Source organism: Centruroides sculpturatus, unplaced genomic scaffold (genome assembly GCF_000671375.1).
Source record: "Centruroides sculpturatus isolate CEXI.00-Female unplaced genomic scaffold, Cexi_2.0 scaffold461, whole genome shotgun sequence".
In the NCBI taxonomy this organism is placed as follows: Eukaryota; Metazoa; Arthropoda; class Arachnida; order Scorpiones; family Buthidae; genus Centruroides; species Centruroides sculpturatus.
This window is the reverse complement of record NW_019384704.1, coordinates 493,375-518,214: the sequence shown is the minus strand read 5'-3', so window position 1 is coordinate 518,214 and position 24,840 is coordinate 493,375. Positions and strand designations below refer to the sequence as shown.

Sequence of the window (24,840 nt, the reverse complement as noted above, 5' to 3'; positions counted from 1 at the left end):
TACGTTTCACGTTATACGAAATTCGCGTTGAAGAAATCCGTAAATACATGAGCCAATCACAGCCCGACACGTGCGCAGTTTAGATACTACAGCTGTTTGAAAAGTTTTCTTCAATAAAATTAATCGATTCTTGACTAGTTCGACTCAACATTTCCAAAACACGTATAATTTTTTGGAAATAATCCGTACAAACTATGCTATAAACAGAAAGTTGTAGGATTACTTACCGAGTGTGCACCGTTCGACGTCCCCATTGTTTAAGCTTGTTTTGTCGCGGAGCAGTGCAACAAACGGCGGCCGTGATTTCTGATAAGTTATTTTTCTGCGAAAAATTGGTTGAACTTTGGAGACATCATTAATAGAAATAATTTTTATGGCCGTTGAATAAGAAATGTTTCTTTCAAAAGAAATGTATAAAATTAGTGCTGTATTAGACTTACGGTACCTAATTTACATTCTGTACAGACGATAGTAAACTCAACTTATTAGCCTAAAATCTCTATAGTGTGTTAGTAGTTTGGCTGCTTCTCTACTATTTGTCAAGATTCGACCAATCCTGTCGCGACACGAGTCGGCGATGAAGTTTTACCGCGTTTTACGCGTCCCTTTTAGCGTCTTTATATGAATACTGTTGCAATTTTTTTGCCATGTTATAAAAATCTGCGTTAGAGGAACCCGCGTTATAGGGGGGCTACTGTATTTCTATTCTTAAATGGTACACACCACGCATTTACGATATTATGGGACAACTTATGGGAATTATGGGACGATACGAAAATTCTTCCCGATTCTTTTAAATCTTTTTTGACGTATACTTTAGAAAAATTCACGGTTTAAATTACAAGCAAAGTGCATTCATTAACCGTTTGGGTCTACGCTTTTTACAGTATTAAAAAATTGGTAGATAAAAGCGATGTTACTATACTTCAAGTCTATTTTATTCGGTAGAAAGGATCATCATAAAATNTATAATTATATATACAGTACCTAATTAATATATAATACTGTACAGACGATAGTAAACTCAACTTATTAGCCTAAAATCTCTGTTGTGTGTTAGTAGTTTGGCTGCTTCTCTAGTATTTGTCCAGATTCGACCAATCCTGTCGCGACACGAGTCGGCGATGAATTTATACCGCGTTTTACGCGTCCATTTTAGCGTCTTTATATGAATACTGTTGCAATTTTTTTGCCGTGTTATAAAAATCTGCGTTAGAGGAACCCGGGTTATAGGGGGGCTACTGTATTTCTATTCTTAAATGGTACACACCACGCATTTACGGTATTATGGGACGACTTATGGGAATTATGGGACGATACGAAAATTCTTCCCGATTCTTTTAAATCTTTTTTGACGTTTACTTTAGAAAAATTCACAGTTTAAATTACAAGCAAAGTGCATTCATTAACCGTTTGGGTCTACGCTTTTTACAGTATTAAAAAATTGGTAGATAAAAGGGATGTTACTATACTTCAAGTCTATTTTATTCGGTAGAAAGGATCATCATAAAATTGAAATTTTTATTGAGCTTTACACAGACACGAAACACGAGATTTTTGAATACATATTAATGTTAACACGAATGTATACACAAGGAACTTTCCGTCATAATCCGTCTCTTCAGCGAAAGAGAGGCAGAAAAATCAAAAAATTTGCTGCAGTGGACTATTCTTATCGCAAACGGTTGAAATTTTGGATTGTGCGATTTAAAGTCATTGATTTCAAGCATTTTACAGAGTTTTTCATCATTTGCAGTGATTTTATCGGTAAGTTTAGACTACGAACTTTATGAATTTGGATATTTTTGAACATTATTAAATCAATGTCAGAATGTAAATAAAAGTTAGTTAATCGCCATTTTCATCGTTTTCAGCTCTAATTTCGCTACTTTTCATTTTAATTAACGTTATTTAAACAAATGTTTGTTTTGTCAGGAACATTCAGGAGTAAAATTACCNAAAGTGCATTCATTAACCGTTTGGGTCTACGCTTTTTACAGTATTAAAAAATTGGTAGATAAAAGGGATGTTACTATACTTCAAGTCTATTTTATTCGGTAGAAAAGATCATCATAAAATTGAAATTTTTATTGAGCTTTACACAGACACGAAACATGAGATTTTTGAATACATATTAATGTTAACACGAATGTATACGCAAGGAACTTTCCGTCATAATCCGTCTCTTCAGCGAAAGAGAGGCAGAAAAATCAAAAAATTTGCTGAAAAATCTATCAAATTTTGTGGCAACGTAACAATAAAACTGTGACAATTTGTTGTGAGCAGTGGACTATTGTTATCGCAAACGGTGGAAATTTTGGATTGTGCGATTTAAAGTCATTGATTTCAAGCATTTTACAGAGTTTTTCATCATTTGCAGTGATTTTATCGGTAAGTTTAGACTATGAACTTTATAAATTTGGATATTTTTGAACATTATTAAGCGGAATACCACAATTAGTAGTAATGACTTTCTGACAAAGCCCCGTATAGATAACAATTGATCAGTTTGATCACAGAGACCACGAATGGAGTCTTTCCACTTATTTTAGAAGATACCTTTCATCCTTGTACTCCCTATAATAGAATATATTATGTTATATTAGGGAAACTTGGTGTACTCTCAAGTATCACTTTGCATACCCCACGTAAAGACCACAGCACTACTGTCGTGTAGGCTTAACAGGTGGCAGAGACAAAGGATTTTTTTTTTCGCTTAGGCGATTCGGTTTTTTTGCAGAGGGTCAGCATAGTGAGACAAACTGGTATCACACAGGGATCACGTCTGAGGCAGACCTGAATACGAGCTACTGACCCTGCAGTGGAATTAAGCCAGCTCAATTTCTTCCTCTTTTCACATCAGAAATTTTCAATGTTTATGTAACTATTTCAAACACATGTTTTTTTATCCGTGTTAAGTAACTCACCGATGTTATATTTCAAACGCAGTTTCCTCAGTGGAGACTGCACTAAATCTCAAATGAGTGACTCCAATTTATCCAAGACTTTTTTCGCTTAAATGCCGATTGATTTTATTTTATTATTCTTTTATTTTTTATTTATTCGTTTACTTTTATTTCTTTATTACGCTTCTATTTTTTATTTGTACTTTTATTCACTTGAAGCATAGTTAAGCAAAAACTTGCGAAAATACCAGTATTGTTTGGATAAGTGTTCAGAACCTTACTACAATAACCAAACTTTCGATTGATTTGTTCACGTCAGAGTACAGTCTAAAATTACACTACAGTATTTACATTTATGCTAATCACTTCATACAGCGTATCGTCATAGAGCTGCTTTGATTCAAGTAAACCGGCTTTGAGATTGTATTGAATATTTAAACAAATTAAGATAATAGGAAAACTCATAAAACACTCTATCTCGTATTGTTTTAGAGGCTTACCTACGTTGTTGTTGGGTATCCGCAACTCTAAATAAGGATCTTCACGATAAAATTTTTAAATTTAAATTTAGTACAGTGTCATTTTAGTTAATTAGTTACAGTAATTATATATGTTTATATAGTGAAATTTCTTTTAAATTTATGTTTTAATAACTGTTTTATTATTCGAATTAACAGACCGTTAAACACGAATTATTCTTATAGATGTGAACATTTTTTTTTACGTTTTGTATGTTGTATCCTTGTGGTTACTAAGAGGACATTTTCAATCACACGTAGAATGGGTTGCATCAGGCCAGTAAGTAAATTTGGCAATATTCTACATGAATTCTTTCTCATTTTAATCTAATATATCTGTCATATGTTTCACTCTAAAATACCGTGTAAAGATAATTTCAAGTCATCAAAATACTTTAAAAACAGCTTGAATATTCTACAGTACTTTAAAATTTATTTCTTGTCACTGTCTATTATTATATAACGCATTTATACATGTATTTTATAATGTCANCTTTATTACGCTTCTATTTTTTATTTGTACTTTTATTCACTTGAAGCATAGTTAAGCAAAAACTTGCGAAAATACCAGTATTGTTTGGATAAGTGTTCAGAACCTTACTACAATAACCAAACTTTCGATTGATTTGTTCACGTCAGAGTACAGTCTAAAATTACACTACAGTATTTACATTTATGCTAATCACTTCATACAGCGTATCGTCATAGAGCTGCTTTGATTCAAGTAAACCAGCTTTGAGATTGTATTGAATATTTAAACAAATTAAGATAATAGGAAAACTCATAAAACACTCTATCTCGTATTGTTTTAGAGGCTTACCTACGTTGTTGTTGGGCATCCGCAACTCTGAATAAGGATCTTCACGATAAAATTTTTGAAATTTAAATTTAGTGCAATGTCATTTTAGTTAATTAGTTACAGTAATTATATATGTTAATATAGTGAAATTTCTTTTAAATTTATGTTTTAATAATTGTTTTATTATTTGAACTAACAGACTGTTAAACACAAATTATTCTTATAGATGTGAGCATTTTTTTCACGTTTTGTATGTTGTATCCTTGTGGTAACTAACAGGACATTTTCAATCAGATGTAGAATGGGTTGGGTCAGACCAGCAAGTAAATTTGGCGATATTCTACATGAATGCTTTCTCATTTGTACCTAATATATCTGTCCTATGTTTCACTCTAAAATACCGTGTTAAGATAATTTCAAGTCATCGAAATACTTTAAAAACAGCTTGAATATTCTACAGTACTTTAAAATTTATTTCTTTAGGCCTACATCACAGATTTACCAGCGATTATCACAGTTTAATTATATTGATTCTGTTATTTGTTCCAGGTATTTCGAAATTAATTGTTTTTTTTTTTTGTGTTCTTTTTCGTAATTACTATGAATTCAGGTTTACTTAGTAGATATATTTGAATTAAGTTTTGTAATATTAAAATTCGATTTTATACACTCACACCTTACGTTGTATTTAAAAAATATATAAATCTTTTGTGATGAAGTGAAAAATTCTCAATTTGTTTAGTATAAAATCAAGCAACTGTGACCGGCTCTTTAGAAAATCGAATGTAAAATAATAAGTGAATGTTTAATATTTATCGAATATATACCCGAAAAGTAAATTTATAATTGTTTTGAACAAAAAGATTAAAACATAAAGTCTTGTTTCAAATATTTAGCTTTATTTCTCCGAAACGGCCCACCAGTCTCCAAACGGTTTTGGTTCCCCGAACACTGGGAGTTCGTTTTTGGGTTCGTGCCTTTCTCGAACGGGCTGGCCACGTTAGTTCTGTCCATGTCTGTGACGCCTTTTGTAATTGCCTTGGTCTTTTGAGATATTTGTTTCAAGGCTAAGCTTTGTCTTATAAATATACTAATGAGGATCAAAAAATTCATATTTATATATGAGAAAAACAAGCACAATAAGAAACAGTAATGGTTTTACAGCCTTTTTAATAGAAGTTTGTTTTCTCTAGATTTCATTTCGGATACAGTCGGCAAACATAAAAAATATATGCTCTCCATCAGAAATTAATAGTGGTTTGCCCTGTACAGTACATCATCATCATACTTTTCCTTCACTGATAAAGAAATGTCGGTAATCTATCGCCTTTCGGGAGAAATATTTTTAATCGAAATAACTGACTTTCGTTCTTCGGGGTTCGTCTATAGTTAATCGAGCTTTCTGCCCCTATACAGACCATATCATATCCCCGTTTTCTTATAGTTTTTAAAAAGATTACGCGTATTTCCTTACATATTCCAATAAATCTGACCATTTCGAAATATAATTGTATAAATGGAACGTCCCATTGAAAGTGATCATCCAGTTATACCTGGATAGGCTTTTATTCTTCCAGTTTGGTGATATTCTGATTTGTACACTGCTGCTGTTTTCCGTACTACAGTGAATTCCCCTATAACGCGGTAGATACGTTTCACGTTATACGAAATTCGCGTTGAAGAAATCCGTAAATACATGAGCCAATCACAGCCCGACACGTGCGCAGTTTAGATACTACAGCTGTTTGAAAAGTTTTTTTCAATAAAATTAATCGATTCTTGACTAGTTCGACTCAACATTTCCAAAACACGTATAATTTTTTGGAAATAATCCGTACAAACTATGCTATAAACAGAAAGTTGTAGGATTACTTACCGAGTGTGCACTGTTCGACGTCCCCATTGTTTAAGCTTGTTTTGTCGCGGAGCAGTGCAACAAACGGCGGCCGTGATTTCTGATAAGTTATTTTTCTGCGAAAAATTGGTTGAACTTTGGAGACATCATTAATAGATATAATTTTTATGGCCGTTGAATAAGAAATGTTTCTTTCACAAGAAATGTATAAAATTAGTGCTGTATTAGACTTACGGTACCTAATTTACATTCTGTTCAGACGATAGTAAACTCAACTTACTCGTCTAAACTTTCCGTTGCGTGTCTCTGGACAACGGAAAGTATATATGTAATTATAATAAAGTTAAAATAAATTAAGTTAATATATAATTTTCTTATATGACCAGGATCGCGAACGTTGTCATAACAATGGAGCAGAGTATCGATTCGTGGTTACCCTGCTAAAAATCGATTTTAATGAAAATTTTTGGCAACAGATGCCACCACTTGACGGTAGTGTGTTGTTTACCATCTGTTTCACATATTTGTGTCCAGGTGGTGTTTTGTCGACTCAAAAATTTTTATTTAGCGATTTTTTTTTTAATTTAAATATTTTCCAATTTATTTTATAGCATATTTACGTAATAATATTACTATAATACGTTTATTTATGCTATAATAAGTGTATATAGTTATAATTAAGCGATTTATGATAAATATTTAAATTGTGACCTTTAATTTTAATATTTTATAAATTTTTTTATTTCTTATTTTTTAATTTAGCTAAAAATATTAGCACATCGTAAATGTATTACTACTAGTTTATATATTTATCACAATAATTTATATTATTGTTCAAAATAGAATAAATAAAGAATATTAGTTCATAATAATCTTCGATAGCAAAACATAGGTTAGATTCCAAACAAAGGATATATTATAATCTGTGATAATTTTAAAACTAAAAATCGTACATTCATAAATGTTATATCGAATTGTACAGAACAACGTTTCAAGTCGTTCTGGCTTAGTGCCAAGAACAAACTACTTAACTGGAGTATGTGAATGTTGCAAATTTTCACAGACAGATGTCAGGTCTGATATATTTTAATTTTTTTTTTATTGAAGTTTATATTTAGATGTATTTAAAAATATCGTATTTATAACTACAAATATTAATAAAAATAACGTGGTTTTTGTCATATGAATATAACGATAACTTGATTTTTGGTGAATTTTTAAAACTTTATGACCTCTTTGACCTATATTGACCTCGGGAATTTTCCACCCTACCTGTAAACACGTGGGCGTGGCAATCGGGAGTATAAGGGTTAATTCCAAACGAAGGATATATATAATTTGTGATAATTTTAAAACTAAAAATCGTACATTCATAAATGTTGTATAGAATTGTACAGAACAATATTTTAAGTCGTTCTGGCTTAGTGCCAAGAACAAACTACTTAACTGGAGTATGTGAATTTTAACAAAATGTTGCAAATTTTCACAGATAAATGTCAGGTCCGATATATTATAATTTTTTTCTATTGAAGTTTATATTTAAATGTATTTAAAAATATCGAATTCATAACTACAGATATTAATAAATGTAACATAATTTATGTCATATGAATATAACGATAAATTGATTTTTGATGAATTTATCAAATAATATAACCTGTCTGGCCTTGTCTGACCTATACTGCTCTTGGCCCTTTTAGAAAATACACGTAAACAGAGGGGCGTGGCAAACGGTAATGAAAGGGTTTAGTTATAATAAATTAAGTTAATATATAATTATATATACAGTACCTAATTAATATATAATACTGTACAGACGATAGTAAACTCAACTTATTAGCCTANCACTTTTTCGCTAAAACTACACATCGCACGTGAATGGTGTTTGTATGTGGTGGTAGCCCCAAGCTTCTATTCGTGCATAGGGGTGGTTGCGTCTCGATAGCTATAAGGATGCGGGAGATATGAGGCTAAAAGTGGTTGAAAGTGGCTTTCTATTTCGAATGTTTTGTTCGATTTTTTCGAATTTGTTCGAATTAAATTCGAACATAAAATTCGAATTTGTTCAATTATAAAACGATTAAAAATGTTTTAGAAACGTTGAAAATAGTTCGTTTGACTGGAAGTGAACAGGAGACGTCCAGTCTCCTGTTCACGTCCAGTCAAAGGAGCCCTACAAGCGTGTCTTGTAGGGCTCCTTTTATGCCTTACAAGCGTGGAAAATAAGAGTCGTAGAAAATTTTTCTGTAATCATTATTTCCCTTATTCCCCTGTCTTCACCCCTTTGCCCAGGAAATAGACCTTGTGACCCCAGGCATTGTACATCAATTAAAAAGTTGACCTCCGCGGTCGACTAAAAGTCATTTGCAGAAGGATTCCCCTCTTTCCAGGGGAACACTCGATGTTAAGATATCTGCGGTATAAGCAATTAGCAGCAACAGACATGTATTACTATGTCGAGATTTTCGTTTATCCTCTGCACAGTAGGGTCACCTGCAAGGGTAAGCTGGACGGTAAAACTATATCACGTTACCGAAGATGGCCAGTCATCAACCCAGGTGATGACGAATTTAACACTAATTGGTCAAGAGATGTCTATATAACTATGTTCTATATAACTATGTCACTTATAACTCGGGAGACGGTAATAAATCTGGATAACTGTTAAATTCAAGTAAACAGCTCACGCTGCAAAGACAATTACGTCAGCGAAATCCCAGATATTTCCCACGCTTGTAGGGCATAAAAGGGGATCGCTCCCGCACCTCTGGGCGATCGTCAGGGGATGAAACCAAGAATCGTACGCCTCAAGCCTCCTCTGCGTTTGGAACTTCGCAGCTTCTGATCGCCGATCCAAATGAGGTAAAGTCTTAGAATATTTTTGCTTCTCTCTCTCGGTATATCCGGGACATACTGAGAGAGATAATTAAGACATAATGTCTTAATATCTCATCTTCGAGTAAGACCTTTATATGACCGGGGTCGCGAACTGTCGTTCCCCCCTTTTCTATAACAATGGACCAGAGTATCGATTCATCGTTACCTTGCTAAAAATCGATTTTAATAAAAATTATTGGCAACAGATGCCACCACTTGACGGTAATGTGTTGTCTACCATCTGCTTCACATATTTTTGTCCAGGTAGTGTTTTGTCTACTCAAAAATTTTTATTTAGCGATTTTTTTTAATTTATATATTTTTTCATTTATTTTATAGCATATTTACGTAATAATATTACTAAAATACGTTTATTCATGCTATAATAAGTTTATTCAGTTATAATAAGTCAATATATGATAAATATTTAGATTGTGACTTTCAATTTTAATATTTTATATATTTTTTTATTTTTTATATTTTAATTTAATTTAAAATATTAGCACAACGTAAATGTATTACTACTGGTTTATATATTTATCACAATAATTTATATTATTGTTAAAAATAAAATGAATAAAGAATATTAGTTCCTAATATTTGTGGACAGCAAAATAAAGCTTAGATTTTAAACAAAGGATATATTATAATCTGTGATAATTTTAAAACTAAAAATCGTACATTCATAAATGTTATATAGAATTGTACAGAACAATATTTCATGTCGTTCTGGCTTAGTGCCAAGAACAAACTACTTAACTGGAGTATGTGAATTTTAACAAAATGTTGCAAATTTTCACAGATAAATGTCAGGTCTGATATATTTTAATTTTTTTCTATTGAAGTTTATATTTAAATGTATTTGTTAAATGTAGTTTATATTTAAATGTAAAAATATTGTATTTATAACTACAGATATTAATAAATGTAACGTAATTTTTGTCATATGAATTTAACGATAAAATTGATTTTTGGTGAATTTTTAAAATAATATAACCTGTCTGACCTTGTCTGACCTATACTGCCGTTGGCCATTTTACAAAATGCATGTAAACAGAGAGGAGGGGCAAACGGTAATGTAAAGGTTGAGTACGATCGACACCTTGTCACGACTTCACTGCCCCTCCCACTCATTTAACAATGCCATCCCTGACAACATAGCTGATAAGTGGGGAGAAGCGCACCGCTCTACCTCCTCGGTTCACGTATATGTATATAATACTAAAGGAAGTAAGCTTATATGTTTTGTATATCTAATGAGGTAAAGGAATTTCATAAATGTAGAATAACATGTCATTATACTTGTATTTGGAGAAAAGATAATCACACCTTCGTATTTCTGGAAAGATAACAGGAAGGTGTATTTGAAATTCAAAAATACATAGAATAGATTTTGAAAATAACGTATTTTTTATATTTAATGCATAAGTACTTACTGTAGTTTACAGTATATATTAGATTTAGACTGATTAAAATGTACTTGTTGAAAATATACGTTGTATAATTTAAATATGATTTACACATATTGCATTTATTGTAATATTTTCTAACGATATTTGACTGAGCGAGCAGAAAGCAAGATCTAACTTCTGAAGTGAATTGTGTGGTTTTTGTGTCTGACTTTATAAAAAATCTCTCCGCGTTAGTTTTTGATGATTTTGGGGTTTAAACGCGCAGTGAAACCCTGGCTTGTGTATAAATTATTTTTAAAAAATACAATTAACTTTCAGATAAGATGTAATTATAAAAAACACGCTTAATTATTAACAAAGTATCTCTTTTGACATTTTTGGGCGGTGTTTTTCGGAATACATAATCAGTTGCTTCATACTTTTGTAGAGTTTAGTGAATTTCGGTTAAATTATGGAAAAGCAATCTGAGTTCAAATATCGAGATTTTTGAACTCAGATCACTTTTTCATACTTAAAAAAACCTGTCCAAATTGTATTTTGACTTTAATGCATTAAAACTGAAGAATGTTTGAATTGTATTATAGAATTAGTACAATTCAAATTAAAATAATGCACTACTTATAAATCTAATTAATACACTCAAATAAAAGGCATTTCTAGGAAGGACCGGAACTAGAAGATATTACGACGAGAAAAATAGATAATGGAATTAGTAATATAAAAAACATATAATATTACAAAACATATGTTTACGATTGTCTGTTGCTAATAAGTGTAAAACAGTTATGCATAGATGATTGAATTAGTATTGTAAATATTTTGAATAGTAAGTTAATATTTGAAACTGAAATTAAAAGAAAACAAAAAATGGTTTATTAGATATTACAATTAAGCAAAAATAAAAATCTAGTTATTTCCAAATTTGTACGCGATTATCAACTCCCAAAAATAATAAATTACAAATCACAATTGTCACTATATGTTAAACAGAATATTTTTAAGTTGAACATTACAATAACTATAAATAGTACAACATATATTAAGGATAGAGAGAAAGCAATATCGATGGTGATATAAAATTTTAAAAAAAATGATTACTTCAATTGAAACGTTTTTAAAATAATTGCATTTCAGTTATTTATTTTATTGACATTTTTTAATACGAGAATTATAGATTATTAATGAATAATAAATGACCGGTATTAACTTTAATACAGGTAACCCCCGTATAACACGGCAGTTCTATAGCACGGATTCGCTCTAACACAGTTCGAGAATTGGGAACATCCCTCGTATAACACGGTGGTTTTATAGCACGGATTCGCTCTAACACGGTTCGAAAATTGGGTAAAACCCTAGTAAAACATGAAATGTAATAAAGGGTGCATTCTTTTATACTTCCGCGTAACTCTGCTCAAGCATTCTAATTATTTTCCTGACTACTTTGAACGCTCTTTCAACAATAATCCATTTAATGGTTAAATTTTACAATTGTAACCCTTCTTTTGCCTTTAAAAGCTCATTTTAGAATTATAGATTCTTCCATCGTTCCTAAATGCCTACAAACAGCAGCGCACTCCCGTTGCAGCGCGACCTCTATTAACGAATGCCCCCAATGTTACCAGTTGATGACACTCATGCTGAGATCATCATATAGGATGATTAATCCTCTGGTAAAATATTTACGTAAATAATAAATAAGTGTTTTACCTATGAAAAATATGAATAGCAAATCCGATTTAAATAAGGATTTAACAGCATGTTTTTTTTTTAATTTTTGGAACCTAATCCCCTATTTTCATTACTTCTTTGTTTCTTTGTTATACAAAACAAAGAAGTAACGGATTCGCATAACACGGCAATTTTTTGGAACGTAACTCCCGGGTTATACGGGGGTTACCTCTGTATCTTATAATGCAAGATGGCTGGGTTGCTAAGATTATATCTTACTGCTCTCTGTGACTAAAGATCGAATCTAGACGATTCAAAAGTAATCAGACTTTCGGAAAAAGATACATTAAGATATGTTGGTTTATGTACCTCATTTTGCAGAAAACTGATATGCATGCCTAGTCAATCTATAATAGGCGTACTAAAAGTTCTTACTTGTAAAGTACTTAAGTGTTTATATATGTATCTTTAAATATGGATTTTTGCAATTATTTCTTTAAGGAGTGAAACTGTCAATTTTTCTTTTTCTCTTTACAATCGTCAAGAGGTTCTTTGTTACTGTGGTAACCTTTGATTTTTCATTATTTTTATATAAACCTGTCTAATCAAACTTTGGTCAAAATAATTAGGGAATCACAAGATACTGTACGATATATCAAATTAACTTTAAATATAAATACTGCTATAATTTTTTGCCTGGTTGATTTCTCAAACTTTAAAAAAAATTTATTTAAAAATTATTATATTTAAGCTACTTTAAAATTTTGTTGTTTGAAAATTTACTCATTGGTTAATATCATGCATCAATTAATTAATTTTTTTAAGCACAGTACAGCGAATATATTAGCGACTACTGTACGTTGATTTTATGTTTTCTTTGCTACTTTGTATTTGCTGTATTTAAATTAATTAATAGTAAATAATAATATAATAAAAAATCTGATGTTTCCATTAAAAATTGTTGATTTTTTGATACCATTGAAATTGTCGATCCTATCAAACATGTTTTACAGAATGCGTGCAATGTACTGTACTTTATAACTCGATTTTTACATTGTGTTTTTTAGAATGTATCCACCGTTCAAAAACGGGTGGATGTATTGTTTCTGAATAACACAGAATTAAATGTTATGTAGCGTGGATAAGAAAATCCATCATTATGTATGTACAGTGGAGTGCAAAATGGTTTTTCTCATTGTGACGTGACGTCACGTCACGTAAGTGACGTCATTTGATTTGTCAATCATTTCTACCAGTGCTTCCATTGGTTTGAAATGGACTGCGCCGTTGTATAATTTATTGGAGGGTGATAGGAATGATTCGAGAGGGATTATGTTGAGCACTAAGCTTAAAAATCGTAATTACAGCTTCATAAATATAATCGCGTTGTTTTAATAAAAATCTGGCATTACTGCCATCAGAAAATACGATTATATCGTTTATTTATGTATTTTTTCTCCCTTCTAACGTTTCTTATGTTTATATTACTGTAATTTGATCCAAAAATGCAAAAAAAATATCTAGTTTCACTTTCGTTTAAATTCTTTCAGGTTTTACTGCCTGGCATCGACTTGCTTTATAATTGAAGAGAAGTGGGAGAGGAAGTCAAGGTCACAATAGTAAATGTTTATTACCTTTACAGAAGGGTGTGAATCACACTCTTTTTTAACGTAAACAAACCGATATGTGCTTTATTACAGTGTTAATTATCTTAAGTTTCAACGATTGACATCCACTCTCTTTGTAACTGGAGAAAAAGTAGATTTGGGTATCAAAATTACAATGGTAACCGTTTATTGCTTTCATTGAAAAGATTCATTTCATCCACTCCATCGCTAATACCAAGAACGTTGTATTACCCCGAGTTCTGACGACTGCTTTCATTCTGTCGTCTGCTTTTCGTTTCTCTTTTTCTCCGTTAAGTGTCTCCTCTCATTCTCTCAAAATTTAATAAAATACTTATTCGTTTAAATATGAAAATTAGCTAAATTAGATCTGAAAAACGCAAAAATTGCGATTATCTAAAGTTTGTTTACATTTTTATCTCCATTCACGTGAAGGGTAAAAATAATTACGTAGTTCTTATCGCAATAAATTTTCCACAGACTATTCTGTGAAGATGCTCACTCCTTCAAACAAATCGATTGTAGCGTAGCTATTATTATTTTATTTATATGGAATTTCATAATATTTAGTGTCTAATTAGCTAACTTCCAGTTGTTTTGTTCTGCTCCTCCTAATTGAAGAAAAGTTATACGTGAAATATTTGATAATTTGTTAATAGGTAACATCGACTAACGTATGTAAATTAAGTAAACTTTAAAACGTAATTAGGAAATTGAGTGGGAAAAATATTCCTTAAAATACTAAACAAAGATTTTCGGTAAATCAATCCAGTATAGTGTTTTACACCTTCTGTTGAATGTGAAATTGCCAATGGCAGGTAGTTTGGTAAAGCAATAAGAAAAAAGAATCTAATGGCGAAGCAAATGGCTTTAGTTCCTTCCGAAATATTTATGATTTATTAAAAGCCAGAAATACGAATTTGTTGTAATATCGAAGAATTTCTCGCGAGTACTAATTTACCTATTGATGGTAAAGTAAACTTATTAAGTTTATCATCTGAAGATATGAGAGCACCATTCACGCTCCTAAATCCTGTTAGAGTATCTGTTGTATCAGACAAAATTGAAGAAACAGAATCTTAACCTGAAAAGAAAACTGTCAATGATAGATTTATTATATATATAATTTTATTCGTATTTTAATTATATTCAACATTTAATTGATAAGATGAATCAAAGTCATTTCAGTTAAAATTGTAAAGGGAAATTAACAATCAACGGTAAACATGTTTTTGAAAGTCACATAGTAAACATAATTTCGTATCTAATGTAAGATAGAGAAGTTGCACTATTTGATGTTGGTTTTATCAACAGCACGAATATTGATACAATTTATAAAAAATTAAACATCTTTCGGAAACGAAAAATACCTATTTGGAAACTAATTAAAAGATTAATTAGGATTAAAAAAATTTCGAATTGGGAATACATAAGTAAATATCCGATTGAATTGTCTGCAGGAATTTCAGAAAATTTTAGTGCACAATGAGATTGTTACCCTATTTATTACTTCAAAAAAAAAAATACATTCGTATCTTTTATTTTGTGGTAATTTTAAAAAACCTTCTGTACCACGCTCGAGAGTGTCTCGAACACGTCCCATAGCGTTATAAAAATTTGGTCTTTTAGGCCCTCCTGAAATTTTTTTTTTTTCAATTTTTGGAATGTCTTTTAGGTTTCTAAATCTTTTCAAAATTTTTTTCTCACGCGAAAAAATTTTATTGCGATTTTAATTTACCTTTAATGATGCACGATTCACGCTTTGTTGCTTTTTAATTGTTTTTAATGACAGTTTTTTATCAAATTTAATTAATCATTCTAAAGTTGTAGTGCATGGATTTGACTTCAATAAAGTTATTTAAAGCTAGTTTCTGATATAAAAAACGACCTCTAATAGTTTTTAAATTTTTTTAATTAATAGATTATATTATATATAAGTTTCATTAAGTCGGGGGGTCGGAAATCGCAATAAAAATTTTAATTTTTTAAAAATATTTAAAAATGTAGGTCTAGCTAGTATTCACCCTACTTTAAACCCTTCTCCTCCTGAGACGTCTATGAGAATGCCCGAGAAAATAGACTCCAGCTGTGTAAACAATGACTTATTGGTGTCAAATTTCGCAGAAAGGCGAGACAAAGGATGTTAAACTTTGAAGCTTTTTCTTTAAAATTAACGCATTTCTTTTTGTTTTTTTCAATTTTAAGCATTTTTTTATGTTTAATTAAAGATGTATTTTATATTTTATAATAATTTCATCAAATGTAATTGTATTAATTGTAATAATTTACTATTTTCTTAGAAATAGTATTAAAAAATTAATCAACATTATTGTACCTCGTATTTTGAAAAGAAATGTTGTAACGTCTATTAAAATATGTGCTATATGCTATGATTTTTTATTAAAAATAACATATATCTTAATATGGAATTTTTTCTTACAAAATACAAACAAATTTTATTGGTTTATTGGATAAAAATATCAAGTTTACCAATAAACAAAAATAGTGATTGGGATGTTATAAGTCAAAGAACTGACTTAACTTTTGAGCTAATATCTGAATTTTCAAATAATTTAAACTGGAAATTAATATGGAAAAATTACATACTTCTAGTTCATTCATCGAAAAGGGTATTAGACATTGAAAATTGAATTTAATTTCAGAATATCAAGTATTAGATAAAAATTTCATAAGTCATTCTTCAAAATATCGCGATTGAAATAAAATAGTAAAATTTTAAATATGTTTAGATAAATTTGTTATAAAGTATAAACGAAAAATTAGACATGATTATAGTTTTGAAATAAGAATGAATAAAATTGACACTATAGATAAGCTAAATTAGTATCTACATTAAGATTTAGTTTTCTCTTATTATATACTGAACTAAGATTTTATTCATGATTTCATAAACTACCCTTCTTGGTGTAAGGTCTTAAAATATCAAAAGCTAAATTAGAAATATGTTTCGGATAATTTACATAGTTCATTAGTCAATATAATTTATGACATTTGTAACATTCTTGGTGATATAATAGAGAAATCAATAAATTAAAAGAATATTAATAAATATGTGTCTTTATATAATGTAAAATTACTTGTGTATCAAATGATTACTACTAACGTTATTGCAATACTGTAAATTTTTTGTTTTTCTTCTTAAACAAAACGGGATACAATGAATATTATAACAGTTTTTAATAACACATCGATTGAATATTAGACACACGAAAGAAGATAATACAAATGCAAATACATTTTGAATCATTTAATTTTTTTAATTATTACCGTAAACTAAAGTTTTCAAGAATACATATTTACAATTGGAATTATATTCTTGACTAAGATTGATCTGATTAAAGTAGTAAACAAAATTTTTGTTTTAATTATTTCACTTAAATCTTTTTCTCTTGTTTAATACAATAATATTTACTTCTTTCTTGAAATTAAACCATTGTTAACTTTACTCATTAGGCCTATAATATCTCAAAAACTGCTGATGACATCTCAATAAAAGATCAGCATGTATAAATTGAACTGAAAAACTTGCTTATACAAACAAATGTTCAGAGTTTTACAATTTTATGTGTTACGTGATGTACGGAAATACCACTCTAAGACCTAAATGAAATAAAAAATCCATAACACCAGATCCACACAGTTTATACATATAATAAAATTCACTGTTTTATAGTTTTGTATGCTCGACCGTCTCTTTAGCGTAATATTTAACTCTGGCAATTTTGTATAATTCATTCATTGAAGTTACTCCTGTCTTCTTTACCAAATTATAAAATATACCATTTACGTTCTTTAGTAATGCATACGGCGAGTCAAAGTCTTGTACTCTTCCTGCATCTAATACCTAGAAATTTAAAATGTCTAATTACTAGCAGGTATTAATTTTTATATTATTAAAAAGAAAGAATCTTACCAGAACTCTATCCGAATCGATAATTGTATGTAATCTGTGGGCTATTGTCAACACCGTACAAGATTTGAATTTTTCTCGAATTATTTTCTGTAGACAGGAATCGGTTCTTCATATAAAATAAATAAAAATAAGTAATAAATAAAATAGATAAAACGGTTTCCCCATATGGCAATGTACCACAAACAATTAAAATTGTAATAGCGAAAACCAGCAAGTAGTAAGTGAAAAAATACATTACTAAACCCCATCAACATGTGAGGAAATTCACGGATAGGAAAATTAAAACACACTGCCGACATTGTAAAACCTTTGGAAGAAACGTCATACTTTGTCAGAGATTGTGATTTTTTTTCTAAGCTGGAAAACTATCGAGAAAATAGCATCAAGTGGGAAGGTGCAACATTAAGCCATGATAAGAAAATACATGTATTTGTAAAAAACGAATCTAGTCGATCAGTCAATTAGACGATAACGATGATTGTATACTATCCTGCATCAAATGTTTTCCATTTCAAGACGAAGAAGACGAAGCTGCACCCATGAAAATTCACACCAAATTAGACATATACACTTAAGAACATCATCCTGCATCTTTATCCGATCGATAGGTTTATATCATGTTTAAGGTGGTGAATGTCAGTAAATCCAATATCAGAACAGATTTATTGAGGAAAGCAGTAAAGCGGCAATTATAATAATTACGCTTGTAAGAGTTAAGATTAGTATTGTTAACCATAATATAGTAATAAATGATATATGTTACTGACAAGTAATTTTACATTAGACAAAAGTTTAAGGCCATATTAGTGTAATAATAACAAACTATACTTAGCGAACTTACTGTAGACAATTTCGTTTGAGATAGGTTGAGTATTCTATTTCATATGTATCGTTCAACTTAGGACAGCAGACAATTCTGGTACAAACAGTTCTGATTCATTTCAGGAAAGGCCAATCATTGTATTTCAAAAAGTGAAAAACAATTATCAGGTAATAAAATGAAAAAAAAACATTTTATTCTTCAACTATTTTACTCTCTATTTGGAAACTCTAACAACCTATAGCTAGTCAGTACGGACAAGACAAAACAAATGTTTTTAAATGCAGCTCACATCAGACTGTAGCATCATATAGGATGTTACGGCAAACACTCACTGAACGGCTTCTCTAAAACGGATATTGTTATCTGTAAATATGAATTAATATTGATTCTGATAACGTAAAACGTGATGCCTGAAGAACATTTGTACTAGAATTTGTTGATTTTCTCAATAAACAGACAATAATTGTATTCTGAAATAAAAAACGTTCAACCTGGTTTGGTTTCATTTAATTAACTGTTAGTAGCATTATATCAGATAGGAAAAACAGTTCATGCCCAAAAAGCATGTTAGAAAATTTATTGTTATGCTTCTGTAAGCCTAAAGTAATTGCTATTCTTCACTAAATGTCAATGTAAAATTGCAACTCAGCAGCAGATAAAAATCTGCTGCTAAATGTCGCAATCATTCACAGGAAGAAAAAAATTTTTAGCAAAACATTTCTGCCTTCCATTCATAATGAAATAATCGTGAGTAATTTGAAGACAATGCAATCGTTCTATTGCTTCAGTAATTTACAATACTTTATCTACATTTTGAAAAAAAATAATTAGATATTTCTGCACATGTTGCATACAAATATGGTCGGCATTATATACGTTAGCGTGATTATTAAGTAGCAGTTCTTCATCAGTGGGAAATTATTACAGTGATAACTGTTACAACAATGATTATATTATTTAAGAAGCATTCCCTTTTGATTGGAATGTATAGTGGCTGCCCTATAAAGTATTGCATCCATTGAACGTCTTCTGCATTGATGTCTTTATACAGTTATGTCGATGTAATATACGTATTTAAAAAGAGTATTTTCTTCCATTAATTAATGTTTGCATGAAATAACTCTTTCAAGTGATGTTTCTGAGAAGATCATTCACACAGTTTCTATAGTGATATGTAACAGTTTTTTAAGTACTGATTTTATCTCCGTAGTTATTCCATTTTTACTTTTCAGCAATGTATGACCAAGTAATAGACTACTGGGAAGTTTACCTATCAGTTTGACAGTCAGACTTGTTGAAAAATAGAGAGGTAGCAAGCAATGCCTAAATAGAAATCATACTAATTGCAAGTAGATAAACGTATGATAACTTTTTTGAAAATACTGTATTTTGAAAACGTGAAATTGAACATGTCCCTTACATATTGCGATTATAGTCTCACTGAATACACTTTTGACCAACACGCTATTTGAGTATTGTACTCTTTAATTCTATTGTTATATATAGTAGGTATCTGATCCCATTTACAAGATTCCTATGATGTGCTGCATGTCGAACCCATATCTACGAAGTTCCTCCTAATTCAGGGTTTTCACTACTGACATGAACACCACAAACATACACGATAACAGTAATCAATCATTAAAGCTTTGATTTCTTCTAATTTCGTTTTTCCAACTTGCACTATCAAATGCAGCTCAACTCGTTTCGAACATGCATTAACGAAGTTTACAAGGTATACATTGTTCGCTATTGCACAATGTATTGATCTTTGGAAACCGTGAAAAGTAACATACAAGCAATAATAAACACTTTTCGAACACTTGATCGAATAAAGTAGTTTCATAGATCTCTCGAAATGCATACCGAACCCCCAACAGCTACTTCTCATAAGAGAATTGATAAATGAAAAAAGCATTTAATGTTATTTCTATTATCACAGACCAGTGGAAACTTTTACGATATTGCCAAAGTAGTTTTGATTATGCAGGTGTTAATGAAAACAACACGATCTTACCCATCACTGTAATCTGAAAGTTTTGACACAGAAATTACATAAAAGTTAATTTATTCATACTAAGACATGCTTATTTTTGTAGGTTTTGCAACTAAATTTCTTCTTAAATCTTTATGATATTTTCTATACTTGACTACTGAACTCAGTTTTTGTAAAAAATTATTTGAAAATATTAGAAATGCAATATATCAAATTTTAAGTAAAATTATATATGTTAGAAGTGGGACTATTTTGGGAGTTTTAAAAGCTTAAGACATTATAAATTGTTTTTTCATCATTATGTTCCTTTTACCGCCATTTTCCACTTTCCTGGCGGTTGTATTCAGACATTTTGACCCATCAGTGTATTGCATCGCTTCGAAATGTGACATTCTAGACTTTCAAAAACGTTTAGGACGACCGAGGAAGTTATCCTTTCACAACAGGAGATTCTCCATTTCTATCTTCGTTGCAATGTACAAATAAGTAGCCAATTAACAAGAACCTTCACCTGTTACATGCTAGAGGAAAGCAAAAAGGTTAACTTAAATCGTTGACCGTACTGAATAAACCATCCCCTCTCCTTATGCTAGCCGATTAAAACGATAGAAAAATATATCAAGTTACTCATATTTATACAATTATCACCCAGGTGGACTCGCAGATGTTCTGACATTAGCCATTTGTGGCAAATAATTCTGTAGGTTTGACAGCTGTTGTGAAATTTATGATGAGCAAGTGTCACAATAACAGGTAGAAACTGTAATAAATCAAAAGAACAGTTCGATTCATGACAAGTAAAGTCAACAACTCTTGACGCAAGTCGAACTTATATGTGATTGCATCAGATTATCAACGATAATTCTCCTTCCGGGATGTGTATAAAGCGGGGTCGCACTTGCACCACTGGGCAGACACAGCTGAGCGGACACAGCCAGGCAAACACCAACAGCGGACATCACCAGTAGACATCAGAGAGACACCAAACCCATACCGCCATTACATCTGTTGCAACCCTTGCCTTCCCGCCATAATCTGCAATGAATCAGAACCGAGGAGAAGGGAGACTACGAGTAGAGTTCGCCGATCCGGGAACATTTCTTACCATCGCCAATTTGACGAGATCGAGAACAAGAAAGGTAATCACATAGAGAAAATTTGATTCCTTCTCTCTCGTTCCTCGTCTCTCTCTCGATCATAGCTTGAACTTAGACAATATTATGTCTTATAGAGTTAGAGAATTAGACGACTTAGAAGTATTTTTAAATTATTCCCTTTTTGTAGCCTTTTGACTTGTAATCGTTTGTATAGCTTTACATAATTAAATATGTTATTCTTATATATATAATTATGTGTTATCTTTGAGTACGATCGACACCTTCTTACGATCTCGCTGACCCTCCTATTTAATAACACATCGAACATCCCTGACAAAGAAGCTTATATATGGGGAGAAGCTCGGCACTATATCCCCTCGGTTCTCACAGATATAAAATAAATTTATTAAGTAGAGGACGCTAAAATGTTCACATACACCATGTAGTTTGCCATGTTGACAATGGAAGACTTTTCCTATTACCATTTTTATATATACACAGCACAATATGAATACAGTATTATGAATATATGTATTCGTATGCACGGCATAATATGAATTCGTATATACATAGAGTTTGGCTTGTAGACACAAGAAACATTTTTTTTTCTTTACTCATCCTCATTACAACAAACACAAAATATAAAAAAAACGAAAGATGAGAAACGAAATAAAATATACTTTGAACGTATCACACTATATTTGAGATAATTAATTAGAATTTGGTTCCAGATCCCAAAGCGGTTAATTGTAAGTTTAATCATTATGCAAATCAATCATTTTAGTGGCGGCTTAATGGCAATGTACTGTAATCATCGTGATTATCACACAATCTTACTTATATCAAACTTATACCCATAACTAGTCTCTATTTAACCCAAATTACAAAATAAAATGATTTATACTTGAAATTATGTAATATTTTTAATATTCTAACCTTTTATCAATATTGGACGTTGCTTCATCCATAACAAGAATTTTATTCTGGCGAAGAATGGTTCTGGCAAGACAAATTAACTGTCTTTCCCCCACGCTGAAATTTCGCCCTCCTTCTGTTAAATGCGAATCCAATCCTCCAGGTAATTTACTAATAACTTCTTTTAATTGTACCTTTAATTCAAATATTTATAATAATAAATATGCGTAAATCGAATTTAATCAGAAAAAAGTTTAAAGAGAAAAATCTGGGAGTAAATTGAAAAATATTTATTTAATTGTAACCTCCTCTATGGCTTTCCACAGCATTTCTTCAGAATATTCATTAAAAGGATCCATGTTTCTTCGAAGTGGCCCGGTAAATAACATAGGATCCTGAAAAAATATATGCATACTCTGTAGTAACTGTATTTTACAATTCGTTTCTATATTGAATAATATGAGTTACAATTACGAAAATTGGCTAAGCGGTTTCTGTCCCTACACACTGGACTGTCGGTCGTGGGTTTGCGACGCGATCGGACAGGCTGGCCACATAGAGTTTTTAGGTTTCCTGTATGTCTGTTAGGTCTAAATAGGAGCCAGTAACTATTAAAACTTAAAAGTCCTCCCGGAAGGCATCCCACTAGACAGATTACTCAAGTGTTGCGTTGCCACAACTTAATAAAACAAACAAACGAAGATAAATATTAAAATACAAGTAACCCCCGTATAACACGGCACTTTTATAGCACGGATTCACTCTGACACGGTTCGAGAATTGGGTAAAATCCTCGTACAACAGGAAATGTAATAAATTTTTACATACTTAATTAATAATAGATCACAAAAATTAATATTTTCGTGAACTATTATTATGATTTTCGTAAACTATTATTTTCGTGAACTATTACTACTTAAGTATGTAAATTTTCTCTTCTCGCCTTCTGTTGATACACGTGGTCCTTCTCGAAACTTGTTTGAATGTTGCCAGATCGCAACGCTTCTGCTTCTGATGTTGCCGAATGTTTTTCCCTTATTCCGTATTTGCTTTATTCTTCATAAGTGCTTAGCACCATATAAGGAAATTTATAAAGACCTTTTAACTAGAAGCAAGCAATCTAAAATTACATACATTTTGCAAAAGGTAAAGCATGGATCTGAAGATAATGCAGAAAAATTCTCAGAGGATAAGGGTAACTTGACAAAAAGAAAACGCTCTCGGTTAATTAATAGTGTTTTTAGTGATGACGAAGAAAACATTGTATCACTTTAAAAATTTTAATGAAGATATTTACCTTAATTATGAAAATATACTAGCATGTTTTTTAATTTTTGGAACATAACCCTCCTTTTGGTATTAGTTCTTTGTTTCGTATAACACGGATTCGCATAACACGGCAATTTTTTGGAACGTAACTACCGTGTTATACGGGGGTTACCTGTACGTTACTTTAATGATCATCATAGAATACACAAGATGTAATACAGCATATACACGTAAGCAATGTTGAGATTAAGTCATTTCGCCTCTTGTATTAAAACATTTTGAGTAAGTTTGAACTTTCAAAATTTAATCTGATTGTTAAGAAATTAGTAGATTAATGTGATTTCATATCCTGATTGATATGTAATTTAGAAATTAGTTAAATGTCGTTATTGACAATAAGTAAAATCAGTATAGAGCCAAATTATGGAAATGTTTGTATTTTGCAACATTTAATAAATTATGTGTGAATCGAATTTTGCCAGAACTTCTGTAGAATTCTAAACAGTACATGGTGCTGCATGTTTCTATTTGTTTAGTCAATTATATTTTTTCGATCGCATTGAAAACGAACACATTAACGACTTTCGTGCGTGTACTTTGTCGTGGTTTTCAGGATTAAATTTATTTCTACCTATGGGGTTTACCGCATAATCTGTCCAAAAAACATTTTTGTTTACTCCATATGTAAACGTCAGATTATTCAAAATTATTCTTTCAATCACTATATCAGTGTATTTCTATTAATAGGACTTATCATACTGGTGTATAAGATTACATCCTCACAGTTACACAGATTACAATTGTTTTATTTTTCAACTACCTGTTAGATTATTCATCGGACGATTACAAATGATCGACTTCTTTTCATGGAAACTTTTCTTTTTGTTTCACAGATAAATTTTTTGATGACAATTAATTAGTTGATTACATCTTATATATTATTTTATTAATGTCATCTTTGCAAATAGATAATATTGATTCTTTTGAATTGAAGACTAATAGAATTTCTACACTTTTATCAAGTCAGTTTATATGCGCTATTAATAGACAAACATTAAATTTAAAAAATTAATATTAGTGTATATGTTACCGCTAAAGCTCGAAAGTCGTTAATCTGCAGATTAACTAGGGTGATCCGTTAAA

The 24,840-nt window shown here is 30.8% G+C and overlaps 1 protein-coding gene across 1 annotated transcript in view; it reads right to left on the bottom strand.

Annotated features, from left to right (window-relative positions):
- Positions 1 to 16,956: 16,956 nt before the first annotated feature.
- Positions 16,957 to 24,840, bottom strand: part of LOC111627638 (multidrug resistance-associated protein 4-like) — a 33,793-nt gene continuing 25,909 nt past the window's right edge. Inside the window, exons 8-11 of the mRNA XM_023371219.1 lie at positions 22,734 to 22,823; positions 22,450 to 22,622; positions 17,598 to 17,703; positions 16,957 to 17,528 (exon numbers count right to left, since the gene is read on the bottom strand). Of these exons, the coding sequence (XP_023226987.1) occupies positions 17,352 to 17,528; positions 17,598 to 17,703; positions 22,450 to 22,622; positions 22,734 to 22,823 (546 nt within the window). The 3' untranslated portion in view covers positions 16,957 to 17,351. The remainder of the gene's footprint in view (positions 17,529 to 17,597; positions 17,704 to 22,449; positions 22,623 to 22,733; positions 22,824 to 24,840) is intronic.